Source organism: Mesoplodon densirostris, chromosome 17, assembly GCF_025265405.1.
Source record: "Mesoplodon densirostris isolate mMesDen1 chromosome 17, mMesDen1 primary haplotype, whole genome shotgun sequence".
Taxonomy (NCBI): Eukaryota; Metazoa; Chordata; class Mammalia; order Artiodactyla; family Ziphiidae; genus Mesoplodon; species Mesoplodon densirostris.
The window spans coordinates 2,314,622-2,334,354 of record NC_082677.1 but is presented as its reverse complement, the minus strand read 5'-3'; the positions used below and the strand labels follow the sequence as shown (position 1 = coordinate 2,334,354).

Below are 19,733 nucleotides of genomic sequence, written 5' to 3'. Positions count from 1 at the left end.
TCCTTGAGAGCAGGGGCCATCTGTTATTTCTTTTGTACTCCCAGTGCCTGGGTGACAAGCTAATGCTAAGCCTCCACGGCTGGGCCAGGTGGGATGGTGTTGCAGGGACAAGGACAAAAAGGCAGATCCCCGCACTGTGCCTGTGAGTCAGGATCTCTTGTATCTTCAGTATCTTATTTGTTCTCCACAATTGTGAAATAATCGTCATCCTCCTTTGAGGGGTGGAGACGTTGAAGCTGAAAGAATTTGAAGGATTTAAGTGACTTGCTAGAGCTGCAGAGTTGGAATGATGATTCTGTTTTGTTTTGTTTTTCCTATTACAGGTCTAGATTATTTCTGTGTTAGGTTACCTGAGCAAATGGGTGACAGTCAGAAGTTAGAGGAGCCGGTCAATGGGTTTTGGAGGAAATAAATGGAAAAAAAGTTGAGTCAGACAAATGGTAGGAATGCGTAACAGTTTGGTTTTAGTTCGTATTGAAATAGATTTTTAAATCTTAAATGTACATTGTGCTATGTTTGGAGTTTTGTTTATGGCTTTTCTTTTACATAATGTGTAAGATTCTGCAAACTGTGTTATCTTAAGATACAGAATAATTCCTGTAGCCATCATGTGAAAATTGTGACAATTCTGGCTTTTTCTAAGAACGGATTTAATTATATTCTAGCACAACAACTTCTCTGGGGATATTCAGGTATGATGACTAAATGTTGTGTTCATTTGTAGCCTGATGTTTTTGTTCATTTGATTCTTTGAATCCTGTTTTTTCATTTACCTAAGTAGCTAGAAGTTATATCAGTATTTTTTTTCTGGTGGTAATTATTAAAGGAGAGAGGAAACTATACTAGTAGAGTATTTAGGTGGTTGTTACACATACCACAACAGAACCATATTTAAATGACTTGGAAAAATTCATTTCATAGAACATTTAGTCTCAAATGAAAGAATTACGCTGAAATTGGTATTTTAAGCTGTGGTATTTAACGGGAAAGTGTGAGAGTGCACACACCTATTATATGATGCACGTAAATATTGAGATTAAAAAGGTCAGAGGGGGATCCGTTCTGGGATCTGTGACGATGAAGTGAGAGGCCCTGCATGGACTGGCCACCGAGGAGCGTGGTCCAGTGTGCCTAGTGCACCCGGGGAACGAGCAAAGGTAGAGTGGCCGCCAGCTCCCATTAGGGACGGCTGGACTGTTGCACAATGCTGAGTGTCAGTTATTGACTGTCTTTTTTTTTTTTAATAACAACAAGTTTTGACTCAACATGTATTATTTCCCCCTAGTTCATGTTTCACTTGGAAGATCAGAGTATGTAAAATGTGCTTTACAGAAATTGTTTTTATAGTAAACATTATTTTTTGAGTCAGTCTCTTCCTTGAAGCTGAAATAAATTTAGAAACCAAATCATTGTTATGCTGATAATTCATATAAATATTAACTTTGGTTTCTAGCCTGTATTAAAAGTGGCTGATCATCCACAGCTGCTATGACTATATATTCTTATATTTTTAAGGTGTGAGCAAAGAGGAAGACAGGATCTTGATGTCAGCAGGCTGCACAGTTAGCGCCTGCCCTGGGGACTCTGGGTTGTGTCGGCCATCTCCCCACTTGTTGTCCGTCTCCTGTTAGGGATGGAAACTAGGAAGCCGAAGCAGTGTCAGTGATGACTTCTTGAGAGAAGTTTGGTCACGAGTGCTGTTCTGAATGACGCTGGTGCCTTCCGAGGTAGAATGAGGTTTCCGCTGGCCCCCTTGGGGTGTTAGGTGCTGCCCCCAGGCTTGCAGAGTGCCCGAGGGAGTGCTGAGCCCGCTGGCGGGCTGTCCTCCCCTTCCCTGTGTGCTCATTCTCTTTCCCTTTTTTCCTTTTTCTTTGAAGGTTTGACTGACTGATGGCATACCATTTAATTGGCCCCTCACCTTATTTTGAATTAGACTGTAATATCCTATTTCCATTCATGTTGAAAATCTTTCTCAAAGTTAGGACTGAACATAAACACATAAATAAACAAAAAACGTAGTGCAATCCTTGAATAGTGATTCAGCATATCGATGTGATTATCTTGAACCGATCTATAGGAAAGCACAAACTACCCTGAGAAGAGCTATTTCTAAACAGACACATCTGATGAGAGTTTAGATAAGCACTTTCTGTCTCCAGGGATACCTATCAGTACTACGTAACCTCTTTTGACAGTGCTGATGATTTTAAAGACTAGGCCACAGAAACACGAGTCATTTATTAAAACGCTGTGAAATTATTTTACTGATACTGTTGGAGATGCTTTACAATTTCAATGACTTTCTAATCCAGGGCAGGGAGACTTCTTTCTGTGTTAACATTTATATATTAGGGTAAAAGCTAAAGGCTTAAATACGAAATAAACAGAAATCGGGACTTCAGATTGAATTGACTTATGTACTTAGAATTGTGTCCTACTACATTTTCTCTCTCCTTTATTTTCCCTGCTGGTTTTTCATTTGAGCATGACTGGTGTTAATCGCATGTTACGTGTGGTGTGCGGGTTTTATTGGCATTTTATTTACACATTGATATTAGATAACTTTCCTGAAGGTATGTTTTATAAGTTCCAAAGTTCATGCAAGCATATTGGATAGGATTATCTACAAAATGCATGTCATGTGCCAATTATTAACGTAGGACACAGTGTGGTGCGTATTTGATTTTTTGGTTGAGTGTTCTGATTTTTAATTTCTAACCCTTTTTTGTATCTTTGGTATTGTATCCTTGCCTTACTTGTGATTTGGAAATTTTATTATAGTTAATTCAATTCAGTAAGCATTTTTTAGAACATTAAACAAATTAATTTAAAAAAATTGTATCTTAATGGGACTCATAGACCAAGAAGGCTATGCTAGTCAGACTATTGACAAGATTTATGACTTCTTAAATATTACTACTTGACTTACCCTAAGTCACACAATGTAGAAACTGATAATAACCAGAATGTGGGTATTGATGTCTTCAAAAGTTGCAAAAGTATGCCCTTGCTTAAACTTCTATGGCAGTAATTTTAAATGTCTTATTGTAACATGAAAGATAATTTTCTTGGTAGAAAGTAAGGTCATCTTCCTGATGTGTGAGTCTGGAACAAGGGTGTCCTTCCTTGGTTAACAAATGCTGATACAGAAAAATTTCAAGGGGCTTGAGGTGTGCCCCCTTTTATAACTTTTTCTAAAATTAGTCTTTTAAGAGTATAGAAATTACGTGTACCTAGGAAGAAAATGGAATATTAGTTTTCCATAAGATTGAATTTGAGATGCTTTTTATTTCTCTATATGGGCAAATAACATACCTGTAGGTACCTAGTGTTACTTTAAAATTTTGTTACTCCTGGTATTGCAGATAAAATACTCTGAAACACAACATGCACTTAGAAATAAAATGTTATTTCCTAGACCACTGATTAAAAGTCAGCAAAAATCTCTTTTTCCCCAGAGAAAACCTGATTAGTCTCTTAGTTTATAAAACATCTGGGAGTGGAGCTGCCTTGTTGGGGGTGACCCTGCCTTCACAGCAGGGCCCGCTTCCCCTGTTGCTTGTCCCTGAAGCACTTCTGCAAAGCCCAGATCCCAGAAGAACACACTTTACTTTGTGCTAAGTACCAAGTAAGCGCTGCCTCAGAGGGCTGTGACTGTGCTCCGTACCCAGACACGTGCACAGAGCAGTCTTAGAGCTAGAACCTCAGCCTCATCCTTTCTCCAGATGAGAGACTTCCAGTCCCAGAGAGGCTGTGTGACCCCTAACTCCTCACACGTCTAGTTACTGGTGGAGAGGAAACTCCAGTGTCCTGGCGGCCTCAGCTCCTGGCAGCCTTGGTCAGCTGGGACAGGGTGCTAGCACCCGTGTGCTCACTTGGGCCTTGCTTTATCCTGTGGCCACCCAGCTCCTGGAAACTGGGCCTCCTTATAAATTACTAACCCTTAAATAAAAGGGTACTTATTTAAACTTTATCCACATTTTCTTTGGTGCTTTTATTTGTGAACAAATCACCACTAAAAATTATTTTCCATGTTGATTCTATTTGTAGGGCATTATAGGATAATTTTTAAAACACATCTAAATGCATTTTAGATATTTATTTAAAATAAGCACTTTCCAGAGAGAATTATCACTCCCACAGGCTATTATAAATATGGATTTATGTGTGATCAGCCCAGTTATGCCCAATTTTTGCATTTTCACAGTGTACTTAAAACTCTCAAAATGACTTTCTAGTACTATTTAATCTGTCTAATCTATGAGAATAGAAAGTTAAATAAGTTACAGTAGAATTGTATGTATTCATAAAATTTCTTTATGTGATTTACAGGAAGACCGTGTACCCAGCTACAGCTTCTAAACCCAGAACGTTTTGCACGTCTTATCAAAGAAGTAGTGAACACATTCTGGCCTGGCAGGGAATTGATTGTTCAGTGGTACCCATGTGATGAAGACAAAAAGCACCCATCTATTTCATGGCTTAAAATGGTGTGGAAGAATCTCTATATACATTTTTCAGAGGATTTGACTTTATTTGATGAGATGCCACTCATCCCTAGGACCTCACTAGAAGAAGGTCAGACATGTGTGGAACTCATCAGACTCAGGATCCCCTCATTAGTCATTTTAGATGATGAATCTGAAGCACAGCTCCCAGAATTTTTAGCTGACGTCGTACAAAAACTTGGAGGGATTGTCCTTAAGCAATTAGATGCCTCCATACAACATCCACTTATTAAAAAATACATTCATTCGCCATCCCCAAGTGCTGTTCTGCAGATGATGGAGAAGATGCCTCTGCAGAAGCTGTGCAACCAGGTTGCGTCACTCCTTCCAACGCACAAAGATGCCCTAAGGAAGTTCTTAGCTAACTTAACTGATAGCAGTGAAAAGGAGAAAAGAGTAATTCAGGAACTGACAATATTCAAGCGCATTAACCATTCATCCAGTCAGGGGATCTCCTCCTACACCAGGCTGAAGGGCTGCAGGGTCCTGCACCACACATCCAAGCTCCCGGCTGGCCTGCGGCTCTCCATCTCAGTCGTGGACAGCAGCGATGAGGCCACCATCCGCCTGGCAAACCTGCTCAAGGTGGAGAAGGTAAAGACCACCAGCTGCTTAAAGCTTATCTTAAAAGACATCGAAAATGCATTTTATTCACACGAAGAGATGACACACCTTATGTTGTGGGTCCTCGAGAATCTATCCTCTCTTAAAAATGAGAATCCAAATGTGCTTGATTGGCTAATGCCATTAAAATTCATTCAGATCTCACAGGAGCGGCTGGTATCGGCCAGTGAGCTCTTTGACCCTGATGTGGAAGTATTAAAGGACCTCTTCTATGATGAAGAAGAAACTTGTTTCCCACCCTCAGCTTTTACCTCACCAGATATTCTTCACTCTTTAAGACAGATTGGTTTAAAAAACGAAGCCAGTCTCAAAGAGAAAGACGTTGTGCAAGTGGCTAAAAAAATTGAAGCTTTACAGGCCAGCTCTTGTACAAATCAGGACATTCTCCTGAAGAAAGCCAGAACGCTCTTACTGGTCTTAAATAAGAACCATGCCCTGCTGCAGTCATCTGAAGGCAAGATGTCCCTGAAGAAAATAAAATGGGCTCCAGCTTGCAAGCAAAGGCCTCCGAACTACCCAGGCTCCTTAGTCTGGAAAGGGGATCTCTGGGATCTCTGTGCACCCGCGGACATGTGCGACGCGGCCCACGCCATTCTGGTTGGCTCATCACTTCCTCTTGTTGAGAGTGTCCATGTGAACTTGGAAGAAGCTTTAGGTATCTTCACAAAACCTGATATCAATGCTGTCTTAAAGCACTTTAAAATTGTTGTCGATTGGTATACTTCGAACACCTTTAGTGATGAAGACTACTATCAATTCCAGCACATTTTGCTCGAAATTTATGGATTCATGCATGATCATTTAAATGAAGGGAAGGATGCTTTTAGAGCCTTAAAATTTCCGTGGGTTTGGACTGGCAAAAAGTTCTGTCCTCTCGCCCAAGCTGTGATAAAACCGTTTTATGATCTTGACCTTCAGCCTTATTTGCACAGTGTGCCTAAAACCATGGCAAAGTTCCACCAGCTGTTCAAGGCCTGTGGTTCAGTAGAGGAGCTGACGCCAGATCACATTTCCATGGTCATTCAGAAGGTGTACCTCAAAAGCGGCCAAGACCTCAGTGACCAAGAAAGCAAACAGAATCTTCATCTTATGTTGAATATTATCCGATGGCTTTATAGCAATCAGATTCCAGCAAGCCTCAACACACCAGTTCCTATACATCATAGCAGAGATCCTTCCAAGCTTATCATGAAGCCAATTCATGAATGCTGTTACTGTGACATCAAAGTTGATGACCTGAATGACTTACTGGAAGATTCTGTGGAACCAATCATTTTGGTGCATGAGGACATACCCATGAAAACTGCAGAGTGGCTGAAAGTCCCGTGCCTCAGTACAAGACTGATCAACCCCGAAAACATGGGCTTTGAGCAGTCAGGACAAAGAGAACCACTGACTGTAAGAATTAAAAATATTCTGGAAGAATACCCTTCAGTGTCAGATATCTTTAAAGAACTTCTTCAAAATGCTGACGACGCGAATGCAACAGAATGCAGCTTCATGATTGACATGAGAAGAAACATGGACATTCGAGAGAATCTCCTAGACCCGGGGATGGCAGCATGTCATGGGCCGGCTCTGTGGTCATTCAACAACTCTCAATTCTCAGATTCGGACTTCGTGAACATAACAAGGCTAGGGGAATCTTTAAAGAGGGCAGAAGTTGACAAAGTTGGGAAATTTGGTCTTGGGTTTAATTCCGTGTACCACATCACTGACATTCCCATCATCATGAGTCGAGAATTCATGATAATGTTTGATCCCAACATAAACCACATCAGTAAACACATTAAAGACAGATCTAATCCCGGGATCAAAATTAATTGGAGTAAACAGCAGAAAAGACTTAGGAAATTTCCTAATCAGTTCAAACCATTCATAGACGTATTTGGCTGTCAGTTACCTCTGACTGTGGAAGCACCTTACAGCTATAGTGGGACTCTGTTCCGACTGTCCTTTAGAACTCAGCAGGAAGCCAAAGTGAGTGAAGTTAGCAGTACCTGCTACAACACAGCAGATATTTACTCTCTTGTGGATGAATTCAGTCTCTGTGGACACAGGCTTATCATTTTCACTCAGAGTGTAACCTCAATGTATCTGAAGTACTTGAAAATTGAGGAAACCAATCCAAGCTTAGCTCAAGATACAATCATAATTAAAAAAAAATTGTGCTCTTCCAAAGCATTGATTGCACCTGTCATCAGTGTTTTAAAAGAAGCTGCTAAGCTCATGAAGACTTGCAACAGCAGTAACAAGAAGCTCCCCGCTGATGCACCCAAGTCAGCTTGCATCCTTCAGATCACAGTGGAGGAATTTCACCACGTGTTCAGAAGGATTGCTGATTTACAGTCACCACTTTTTAGAGGTCCAGATGATGACCCAGCTGCTCTCTTTGAAATGGCTAAGTCCGGCCAATCCAAAAAGCCATCGGATGAGTTACCACAAAAAACAATGGAGTGTACCATGTGGCTTATATGTACCTGCATGGATACAGGAGAGGCTCTCAAGTTTTCCCTGAGTGAGAGCGGGAGAAGGCTGGGAGTGGTTCCTTGTGGGGCCGTGGGAGTTTTTCTGGCTGAGGTCCAGGACCAGAAGTGGGCTGTGAGACCACAGGCTGGAGAGGTGTTCTGCTATTTACCCCTACGAATCAAAACAGGATTGCCGGTTCACATCAACGGGTGCTTTGCTGTTACTTCAAACAGGAAAGAGATCTGGAAGACAGATACCAAAGGACGCTGGAACACCACCTTCATGAGACACGTGGTTGTGAAAGCTTACCTAGAGGCACTCAGCATCCTGCGTGACTTGGCCACAAGTGGGGAGCTGATGGACTATACTTACCATGCAGTGTGGCCTGACCCTGATCTGGTTCATGATGACTTCTCTGTAATTTGTCAAGGATTTTATGAAGATATAGCTCATGGGAAAGGGAAGGAATTGACAAGAGTCTTCTCTGATGGATCCACATGGGTTTCCATGAAGAATGTGAGATTTCTAGATGACTGTATACTTAAGCGAAGAGATGTTGGTCCAGCAGCCTTCAAGATATTTTTGAAATACCTCAAGAAGACTGGGTCGAAAAACCTCTGTGCTGTTGAACTTCCTTCTTCAGTAAAATTAGGATTTGAAGAAGCTGGCTGCAGACAGATACTGCTTGAAAATACATTTTCAGAGAAACAGTTTTTTTCAGAAGTGTTTTTTCCAAATATTCAAGAAATTGAAGCAGAACTCAGAGATCCTTTAATGAATTTTGTTCTGAACGAGAAAGTTGATGAGTTCTCAGGAATTCTTCGTGTTACTCCATGTATCCCTTGCTCTCTGGAGGGGCATCCTCTGGTTTTACCATCAAGATTAATCCACCCTGAAGGACGGGTTGCAAAGTTATTTGATACTAAAGATGGACGATTTCCTTACGGCTCTACTCAGGACTACCTAAATCCTATTATTCTGATTAAACTCGTCCAGTTAGGTATGGCAAAAGATGATATTTTATGGGATGACATGCTAGAACGTGCCGAGTCAGTAGCTGAAATTAATAAAAGTGATCACGGTGCTGCTTGTCTAAGAAGTAGCATCCTGTTAAGTCTTATTGATGAAAAACTAAAAATAAGGGATCCTAGAGCAAAGGATTTTGCTGCAAAATATCAAACAATCCCCTTCCTCCCATTTCTCACAAAACCAGCAGGTTTTTCTTTGGACTGGAAAGGTAACAGTTTTAAGCCTGAAACCATGTTTGCAGCAACCGACCTTTATACAGCTGAGCATCAAGATATAGTTTGTCTTTTGCAGCCAGTTCTAAACGAAAATTCACATTCCTTCAGAGGCTGCGGTTCAGTGCCACTGGCTGTTAAAGAGTTTTTGGGGTTACTGCGGAAGCCCACAGTTGACCTGGTCGTAAACCAGTTGAAAGAAGTTGCAAAATCAGTTGATGATGGAATCACATTGTACCAGGAGAACATCACCAACGCTTGCTACAAATACCTTCATGAAGCAATGATGCAAAGTGACATCACTAAGATATCAATTATTGAAAAGTTAAAAACCTTTAGCTTCATTCTAGTTGAGAATGCATACGTTGACTCAGAAAAAATAGCTTTTCATTTGAATTTTGAAGCAGCCCCATACCTTTACCAGTTGCCTAATAAATATAAAAATAATTTCCGTGAACTTTTTGAAAGTGTGGGTGTGAGGCAGTCTTTTACTGTTGAAGATTTTGCCCTTGTTTTGGAATCTATTGCTCAAGAAAAAGAAACAAAACAAATAACAGAAGAGAATTTTCAGCTTTGCCGGCGAATAATCAGTGAAGGAATATGGAGTCTCATTAGAGAAAAGAAACAAGAATTTTGTGAGAAAAATTATGGCCAAATATTATTGCCAGATACTAATCTTAGGCTTCTCCCTGCAAAATCTTTATGCTACAATGATTGTCCCTGGATAAAAGTAAAGGATAGCACTGTAAAATACTGTCATGCAGATATACCCAGGGAAGTGGCTGTGAAACTAGGAGCAGTACCAAAGCGACATAAAGCCTTAGAAAGGTATGCGTCCAACATCTGCTTTACAACGCTGGGCACTGAATTTGGACAGAAGGAAAAACTGACCAGCAGAATTAAGAGTATCCTTAATGCCTATCCTTCAGAAAAGGAAATGCTGAAAGAACTTCTGCAGAATGCTGATGATGCAAAGGCTACAGAAATCTGTTTTGTGTTTGACCCTCGACAGCATCCAGTTGATAGGATATTTGACGACAAGTGGGCCCCCTTGCAGGGGCCAGCACTGTGTGTGTACAACAACCAGCCTTTCACAGAAGATGACGTCAGAGGGATTCAGAACCTCGGGAAAGGCACCAAGGAAGGAAATCCGTGTAAAACTGGACAATACGGAATAGGATTCAATTCTGTGTATCACATTACAGACTGCCCTTCTTTTATTTCCGGCAATGACATCCTGTGTATTTTTGATCCTCATGCCAGATACGCACCAGGAGCCACATCTGTTAGTCCTGGACGCATGTTTAGAGATTTGGATGAAGATTTTCGGACACAGTTCTCAGATGTTCTGGATCTTTATCTGGGAACCCACTTTAAACTGGATAATTGCACAATGTTTCGGTTTCCTCTTCGTAATGCGGAAATGGCAAAAGTTTCAGAAATTTCTTCAGTTCCATCATCAGACAGAATGGTCCAGAATCTTTTGGACAAACTGCGGTCAGATGGGGCTGAACTTTTAATGTTTCTTAATCACATGGAAAAAATTTCTATTTGTGAAATAGATAAAGCTACGGGAGCCCTAAACGTGCTGTACTCTGTGAAGGGCAACATCACCGATGGAGACAGGCTGAAAAGGAAGCAGTTTCATGCATCTGTAATTGACAGTGTCACTAAAAAGAGGCCGCTCAAGGACATACCGGTTCAGCAGATCACCTACACTATGGATACGGAGGACTCTGAGGGAAACCTTACCACCTGGCTAATTTGTAATAGATCAGGTTTTTCAAGTATGGAGAAAGTATCTAAGAGCGTTATATCAGCTCACAAGAACCAAGATATCACTCTCTTCCCACGTGGTGGAGTAGCTGCCTGCATCACCCACAACTACAAAAAGCCCCACAGGGCCTTCTGCTTTCTGCCCCTCTCTTTAGAGACGGGGTTACCGTTTCACGTGAACGGCCACTTTGCTCTTGATTCAGCCAGGAGGAACCTGTGGCGGGATGACAACGGGGTGGGCGTTCGGAGTGACTGGAACAACAGCTTAATGACGGCCCTGATCGCTCCTGCGTACGTCGAGTTATTAATCCAGTTAAAAAAGCGCTATTTCCCTGGTTCTGACCCGACGTTATCGGTCTTACAGAACACGCCTATTCATGTTGTAAAGGACACCTTAAAGAAGTTTTTGTCATTCTTCCCAGTCAACAGGCTTGATCTACAGCCAGATTTATACTGTCTGGTGAAAGCACTTTACAGCTGCATCCACGAGGACATGAAGCGCCTTCTACCCGTTGTGCGGGCTCCAAACATTGATGGCTCCGACCTGCACTCTGCAGTTATAATCACTTGGATTAATATGTCGACTTCAAATAAAACTAGACCATTTTTTGACAATTTGCTGCAGGATGAATTACACCACCTTAAAAATGCAGACTATAACATCACCACACGCAAAACAGTGGCAGAGAATGTCTATAGGCTGAAACACCTGCTTTTGGAAATTGGCTTCAACTTGGTTTATAACTGTGATGAAACTGCTAATCTGTACCACTGTCTGATAGATGCCGATATTCCCGTTAGCTATGTCACCCCTGCTGATGTGCGATCTTTTTTAATGACGTTTTCCTCTCCCGATACTAATTGCCATATTGGGAAGCTGCCTTGTCGTCTCCAGCAGACTAACCTGAAACTTTTTCACAGTTTAAAACTCTTAGTTGATTACTGTTTTAAGGATGCAGAAGAAAACGGGATTGAAGTGGAGGGACTGCCCCTTCTCATTACACTAGACAGTGTTTTGCAAACTTTTGATGCAAAACGACCCAAGTTTCTAACAACATACCATGAATTGATTCCATCCCGCAAAGACTTGTTCATGAATACATTGTACCTGAAGTACAATAATATTTTACTAAACTGTAAAGTTGCAAAAGTGTTTGACATTTCCAGCTTTGCTGACTTGTTATCTTCTGTGTTGCCCCGTGAATATAAGACCAAAAGTTGCACAAAGTGGAAAGACAGTTTTACAAGTGAGTCTTGGCTTAAGAGTGCATGGCATTTTATCAGCGAATCCGTAAATGTGAAAGAGGATCAAGAAGAGACAAAAGCAACCTTTGACACTGTTGTTGACACCCTAAAAGACTGGGCATTGCTCCCTGGAACAAAGTTTACTGTGTCAGCCAATCAGCTTGTAGTTCCCGAAGGTGATGTTCTGCTTCCTCTAAGTCTCATGCACATTGCAGTCTTTCCAAATGCCCAGAGTGATAAGGTTTTTCATGCTCTCATGAAAGCTGGCTGTATTCAGCTTGCTTTGAACAAAATCTGCTCCAAAGACAGTGCATTTGTTCCTCTGTTGTCATGTCACACAGCAAACATAGAGAGCCCCACAAGCATTTTGAAGGCTGTGCATTATATGGTCCAAACCTCAACTTTTAGAACTGAAAAATTAGTAGAAAGTGACTTTGAAGCACTTTTGATGTATTTCAACTGCAACTTGAATCACTTGATGTCCCAAGATGACATAAAAATTTTAAAGTCACTTCCATGCTACAAATCCATCAGTGGTCGCTATATGAGCATTGTGAAATTTGGAACATGCTATGTGCTTACAAAAAGTATTCCTTCTGCTGAAGTGGAAAAATGGACACAATCATCGTCCTCTGCATTTCTTGAAGAAAAAATACACTTAAAAGAACTATATGAGGTGCTTGGTTGTGTACCTGTAGATGATCTTGAGGTCTATTTGAAACACCTCTTACCCAAAATTGAAAATCTCTCTTATGATGCAAAATTAGAGCATTTGATCTATCTTAAGAATAGACTCTCAAGTATTGAGGAATTGTCAGAGATCAAGGAACAACTTTTTGAAAAACTGGAAAGTTTATTGATAATCCATGATGCTAACAGTCGACTAAAGCAAGCCAAACATTTCTATGATAGAACTGTGAGAGTTTTTGAAGTTATGCTTCCTGAAAAATTGTTTATTCCTAAGGACTTCTTTAAAAAATTGGAACAACGTATAAAACCCAAAAATCAAGTTGCATTTATGACATCCTGGGTAGAATTCTTAAGAAATATCGGACTAAAACACATCCTTTCTCAGCAGCAGTTGTTACAGTTTGCTAAGGAGATCAGTGTGAGGGCTAATACAGAAAACTGGTCTAAAGAAACATTGCAAAATACAGTCGATATCCTTCTCCACCATATATTCCAAGAACGAATGGATTTGTTATCTGGAAATTTTTTGAAAGAACTGTCTTTAATACCATTCTTATGTCCCGAGCGGGCCCCTGCCGAATTCATTCGATTTCATCCTCAGTATCAAGAGGTAAACGGAACGCTTCCTCTTATAAAGTTCAACGGAGCACAGGTGAATCCAAAATTCAAGCAGTGCGATGTGCTCCAGCTGTTATGGACGTCATGCCCTATTCTTCCAGAGAAAGCCACCCCCTTGAGCATCAAAGAACAAGAAGGGAGTGACCTTGGTCCACAAGAACAGCTGGAGCAGGTTTTAAGTATGCTGAATGTGAACCTGGACCCCCCTCTGGATAAGGTTATCAATAACTGCAGGAACATATGCAACATCACAACTCTGGATGAAGACATGGTCAAGACTAGAGGAAAGGTCTTAAGGAGCATATACGAGTTTCTCAGCGCAGAGAAAAGGGAGTTCCGTTTTCAACTGCGGGGCGTTGCTTTTGTGATGGTGGAAGATGGCTGGAAGCTTCTGAAGCCAGAGGAGGTGGTGATCAATCTTGAGTACGAGTCTGATTTTAAACCGTATCTGTACAAGCTGCCTTTAGAACTGGGCACCTTTCACCAGCTGTTCAAACACTTAGGCACTGAAGATATCATTTCAACCAAGCAGTATGTTGAAGTGCTGAGCCGCATATTCAAAAATTCTGAAGGAAAACAGTTAGATCCTAATGAAATGCGCACCGTTAAGAGAGTCGTTTCTGGCTTGTTCAAGAGTCTACAGAATGACTCGGTCAAGGTGCGGGGCGATCTCGAGAACATCCGGGACCTTTCACTCTACCTGCCAAGCCAGGATGGGAGGCTGGTGAAGTCCAACATCCTGGTGTTTGATGACGCCCCGCATTACAAGAGCAGGATCCAGGGCAACATTGGTGTGCAGATGTTGGTGGATCTCAGCCAGTGCTACTTAGGGAAAGACCACGGGTTCCATACTAAGCTGACTATGCTCTTTCCTCAGAAACTCAGACCTCGTCTGCTGAGCAGCATCCTCGAGGAGCAGTTAGATGAGGAGACTCCCAGAGTCTGCCAGTTTGGAGCGCTGTGCTCTCTTCAGGGCAGGCTGCAGTTACTCTTGTCCTCTGAACAGTTCATCACAGGCCTGATTAGAATCATGAAGCATGAAAATGATAACGCTTTTCTGGCCAACGAGGAGAAAGCCGTACGACTCTGCAAAGCTCTAAGAGAAGGCTTGAAAGTGTCCTGTTTTGAGAAGCTTCAGACAACATTAAGAGTTAAAGGTTTCAATCCTATCCCTCAGAGCAGAAGTGAAACTTTTGCTTTCCTGAAGAGGTTTGGGAATGCAGTCATCCTGCTCTACATACAGCATTCAGACAGTAAAGACATTAACTTCCTGTTAGCCTTGGCAATGACGCTTAAATCAGCGACCGACAATTTGATTTCCGACACTTCGTATCTAATTGCTATGCTAGGATGCAATGATATTTACAGGATCAGTGAGAAACTCGACAGTTTAGGAGTGAAATACGACTCTTCAGAACCATCGAAACTTGAACTTCCAATGCCCGGCACTCCGATACCTGCTGAGATTCATTACACTCTGCTTATGGACCCAATGAATGTCTTTTACCCGGGGGAATACGTTGGGTACCTTGTTGACGCTGAAGGTGGGGAGATCTATGGGTCGTACCAGCCGACATATACATACGCCATTATCGTACAAGAAGTTGAAAGAGAAGATGCTGACAACTCTAGTTTTCTAGGAAAGATATATCAGATTGATATTGGTTATAGTGAATATAAAATAGTTAGCTCTCTTGATCTGTATAAGTTTTCAAGGCCAGAGGAAAGCTCTCAGAGCAGAGACAGTGCCCCTTCCACACCCACCAGCCCTACAGAGTTCCTGGCCCCTGGTCTACGAAGCATCCCTCCTCTTTTCTTTGGTAGGGAGAGCCACAAGACCTCCTCTTCGAAGCATCATTCCCCCAAGAAGCTTAAGGTGAATTCTTTACCAGAAATTTTAAAAGAAGTGACATCAGTGGTGGAGCAAGCTTGGAAGCTTCCAGAATCTGAAAGAAAAAAGATTATTAGGCGGTTGTATTTGAAATGGCACCCTGACAAAAACCCAGAGAATCATGACATTGCTAATGAAGTTTTTAAACATCTGCAGAATGAAATTAACAGATTAGAGAAACAGGCTTTTCTAGATCAAAATTCAGACAGAGCCTCGAGGCGAACGTTTTCAACCTCAGCATCCCGATTTCAGTCAGAGAAGTACTCATTTCAGAGATTTTACACTTCATGGAATCAAGAAGCAACGAGCCATAAATCTGAAAGGCAACAACAAAATAAGGAAAAATGCCCACCTTCAGCTGGACAGACTTATTCTCCGAGGTTCTTTGTTCCCCCCACCTTCAAGTCAGTTGGTAACCCAGTCGAAGCACGCAGATGGCTACGACAAGCCAGGGCCAATTTCTCAGCCGCCAGGAATGACCTCCACAAAAACGCCAACGAATGGGTGTGCTTCAAATGTTTCCTCTCTACCAAGCTGGCTCTGATTGCCGCCGACTATGCTGTGCGGGGCAAGTCCGACAAAGATGTGAAGCCGACTGCACTCGCACAGAAAATAGAGGAATACAGTGAGCATCTGGAAGGCCTGACGAATGACGTCCATACCTTGGAAGCTTATGGTGTAGACAGTTTAAAAACAAGGTACCCTGACCTGCTGCCTTTCCCACAGATCCCGAATGACAGGTTCACTTCTGAGGTTGCCATGAGAGTGATGGAATGTACTGCCTGTATCATCATAAAACTTGAAAATTTTATACAACAAAAAGTGTGAACGCATTTAAAGAAAAAGCAGAGCTAGGTCTTGAATGTGTTGTAGCACAAGTATGAATTGCTGTCCTTAAGCTTCCTTGCCAGTTATTTAGGAATTGCGAAGCACACTGCAGACTGTTTGGGGAGAATTTTGGAGTTGTTATTAACATGAATTTCAACAGAAGACGTTAACTGGATCTAAGAACTATTTTGAGGCTGGTGGTGAACTGTGGAATAGATAAGAGTCTCTCTGACTCTGGTTAGGGTGAAGTTAGTTTTATGTCTTCCATGTAGTATTTTTTGAAGGAGCTAATGAAACACTGGACATATCATTGGTTTAAACAAATAAGGGGAATTAAGTCTTTGGAGCTTATTCTCTCTTTAAGTGGATCCTCTTGGGTGTGTTATTTTCTTATCAGCTGGATCCGATTATGAATTTGTTGCAATTTTACATATTAGACCCTCAGTACATGTATAACATGGTACAGTACTTTACTCCTGAATATTACTTGAGACTCTGCAGACGGTACTGCTGGGATGCACTGAGTGCACTTTACATCCTTGTTCTGGATGTCCTCCCGCCCTGGGTTTACAGGCTTCCTGGTTCGTGAAGGTAGCACGTGGGAGATCCCAGTGGTGGCCGTTCTGGCCGCTGGATGTGAATACTGCTTCCAAGAACTGCCTGCCAAAGCGACATCTGTCACCTGTTAGAACATTTGCTTTATGTTTGTTTGTACATATTTTCCACAAACGTCATAATTTATATAGTGTGGTTGAACAGGATGCGATCTTTTGTTGTCTAAAGGTGCTGCAGTCAACATTTTTTGTCCTTCAATGTGGCACTTAGTGGAGTTTTTTGGATTTCACTTCGAAGGCATTAAAAAATTGTAAAATCATGTGACAATATCTAATAAGTTATAAAAGAGGAATTATCAGCTTGTTTTCCCCACGAACAATTCAGAACTGACATTTAATTTTTATCATGTTTGAATGTCCTACAAACATACTTCTTTTGCAGAATGTAAAAGAAAGGTGATGATAATTAGTTTCTATAAGTGTGCTGGCTGTAAATGATGCTAAATATAATATTTTATGCAATTAAGGGCTTATGGAACATATTAAAACTTTTTTACTTTTATTGGTAATAAGGAATGTTTGCACCTCCACTATTGTATTGCTTCTGGATGTGAAGCCATGTGATAATTTCTGCTATTAAGTGCCACAATTTTAATAAAGCAAATGTACATATGAAATCATTGTAGCTGGTATTTCCTGAGAAACAGTTCCTTGAAAATCAAACTTAATATCTTCCTATATGAAGTTCTGACCCGTGTGTATATGTGCGTTTATTGGAAATATTAGGATAGAACTTACCTATATATTTATACTGGAATTTTAATAGGTTCCTTTTCTTATGACTGAATATAAAGTACTTGACATATACTAGGTTTATTAGGTACTCACTGATTTTGTTGAGTTGATTTTATTTTGCCTTTTTAGGGAATAAAATTAATTGACATGTGGTATACATACGTATTTGGAAATACGTTAAATATGGTTCTTCTCTAGGTAGAGGCTGGATTGATACCGACCTTGCCTCAGGGGAGGGCTGTGTGCTTGGGGCCAATTCACATTTGAGCCCTAACAGGTAGACATGTTCATCTTTACACCTCAGGGACAAGTCTTCTAAATCCTGCAGACCAGGCTTGGAATTTTCTGTTCCGGGGCGACCCAAATGCTGGGTCTCCAGCTGTCTGGGACTTTCTTAAGTTCTTGCTACTTTAAAACTCAGATTCGACACTTGGAATATATTTCATTGCTTTTGGATATTAAAATGTACACAGAACACCCTGTCTGGCTTTTGTGGTAGTCGATTTAGGTGGAGTTTTGTGTTTTTTCTAGACTTCCTTTAAAAGAAAAAATACAGGTCCACAGTCCCTTATATGAAACCCTTGCATCCAAATGTTTTTCAGAATTTGGATTTTAGAACATTAATACCAGTGCATATAAACTGGGTTTAATGAGGCTTTTCCATCAGAGTTGGGCAGCTCCCTTTAATCAAACACATTAGTATTTCTGCAGTGAGACCATGAATACCCACCCACAGTAAACTACACAGACATGAGAAGTAGCCTCATCTAAATTTAGGTCAGGTTTTGCCACCCATAGTTTGCAGTAGATGTATTTGGAAAGTTTCCATTTTTTGGAACTTTTTAGATTTTGAAATTCAGGGTAAGGAATTTTGGACCTGAACTATTTTTTGTATTAGGCTCCCCCACCCCTTTATCCTATTTTGCTTTTTTTTATTAAAAAGAAGGTGGAAACTGCCAGCTGGTGTGGGCGTAGCTGCTCCTGAGAAAGGGGTTGGAACAGGCCTTCTGCACTCGGGAGCGGGTTCTGTGCTTCCCCGTGAGCGGAAGGGCTGAATGCTCCACAGCCTCCAGGGGGAGACCAGAGACGAGCCTGAGAATGATGGTGGGAAAATGTTCAAATAACGTTCAGTCAAATAAAGAGAACAGGTCTGCTTTGGGGACCGGTGGGGTTGTCTTTCATTAGCGCCAGCTGATATCTTCTGTCCTTCCAATATTTTGCAGACCTCAAGGATAAAAGCTAGTAGAAAACAGCAGTTAGATGAGATTTTAATGAGTCATGTATGACTCCGGCTTCTACCAGAGACTGAGAACCAGCAGGAGACACACGGACACAGACCTGGGAAGAGCTCTCCTTCCAGGAGCTGACTCACCATCGCGGGGGCCGGCAGGTCCACGACCTGCAGGGCGCGCACCCCACGGGCAGGAGCTGCAGTCGGCAGGTGGAATTTCTTAAAACTCTGGCTTCTGATGCTTCTTCTCCATTTATCTTGTTTTGACAAGTTTAGCCTAAAGTATCGTCACTTCTTCATTGGGTTGGAAGCCGGTCCCGGGCACCCCGTGCCGTCAGGTGTGGGAGAGACTGGGGAAGACTTGGATACCAAAGCCAACGCGAGGTACATTTTACTGAAAAATAAGAACTATGTGTTTAAAATTTGGGCTTGTTTCTCCTGTAGCTGCTAAGTGGCCCGGGAAGTGCCCTCATTTATTCTGGATACAAAGCCCAGGACAAAAGGTGAAGCTGCACTGACTGTTCAGCTCAGAATCCACCTTTTTTCCTCGGTGCCCTTAGACCCGCTTGTTCCACCTGCTTGTTTATACGTGACCCAAAGTTTGTTTGGTTATTAAACCACAGCCTATTTGCAGTGGCATTTACAATACGGAGAAGCCAGCTAAAGCCAAGGGGAAAGAGGCGTGTTGGATCAGGGAAGGAAGGGGACGAAAACCAATACAAATTGACCCAGCCTCGCGGGAGCTCCCACCCTGCTTCCCTGTCCGCGCACGAGTGGAGACTGACCTGGGGGTGCCCGGGCGGGGGGACCTGAACTCGTGTAGGGGCTGCAGAGTCGGAGCCTGCAGGGGTGGGAGAGGTTCGGGTTGTTCTGCTGAAAGGTCTTAGCAAGTCCATTTTGCTGCAAATCCAACTTTACTATTAAAGCTGATATTCTGACCTTCATCTTTTTCACTTGTGTCTGCTTCTCAGTCGGTTCGGAAATTGGAAAAGAAACAAGGACTATTTTGCGAGGTCACTAAAATATCAGCACTTGACGGTCGATAAGCACTTAGTGTGTAGGGTTATCTGTGTGTATGCCTCATTGGGTACATTCATAAGCATGGCCTTACACCTTTAATGGAAATTTAAGTTACACTGTATAATGTACTTAAGAAGACAGGTTTATGTAATACATCTTAGAATACAGCCCATCTAAAAGTTCTTATTCTAAGCAAGGAGAAATTCCAGATCACTCTGTAGAATGAAACAACTTTAGTGATGA

At 41.7% G+C, this 19,733-nt stretch overlaps 1 protein-coding gene across 2 annotated transcripts in view; it reads left to right on the top strand.

The window, feature by feature from the left end:
* Positions 1-17,121, top strand: part of SACS (sacsin molecular chaperone) — a 71,147-nt gene extending 54,026 nt beyond the window's left edge. For both annotated transcript variants that reach the window (XM_060079622.1, XM_060079623.1), the window contains one exon: positions 4,333-17,121. In XM_060079622.1, coding sequence (XP_059935605.1) covers positions 4,333-15,890 — 11,558 coding nt within the window. In that variant the 3' untranslated portion in view covers positions 15,891-17,121. The remainder of the gene's footprint in view (positions 1-4,332) is intronic.
* The last annotated feature ends 2,612 nt before the right edge of the window (positions 17,122-19,733 follow it).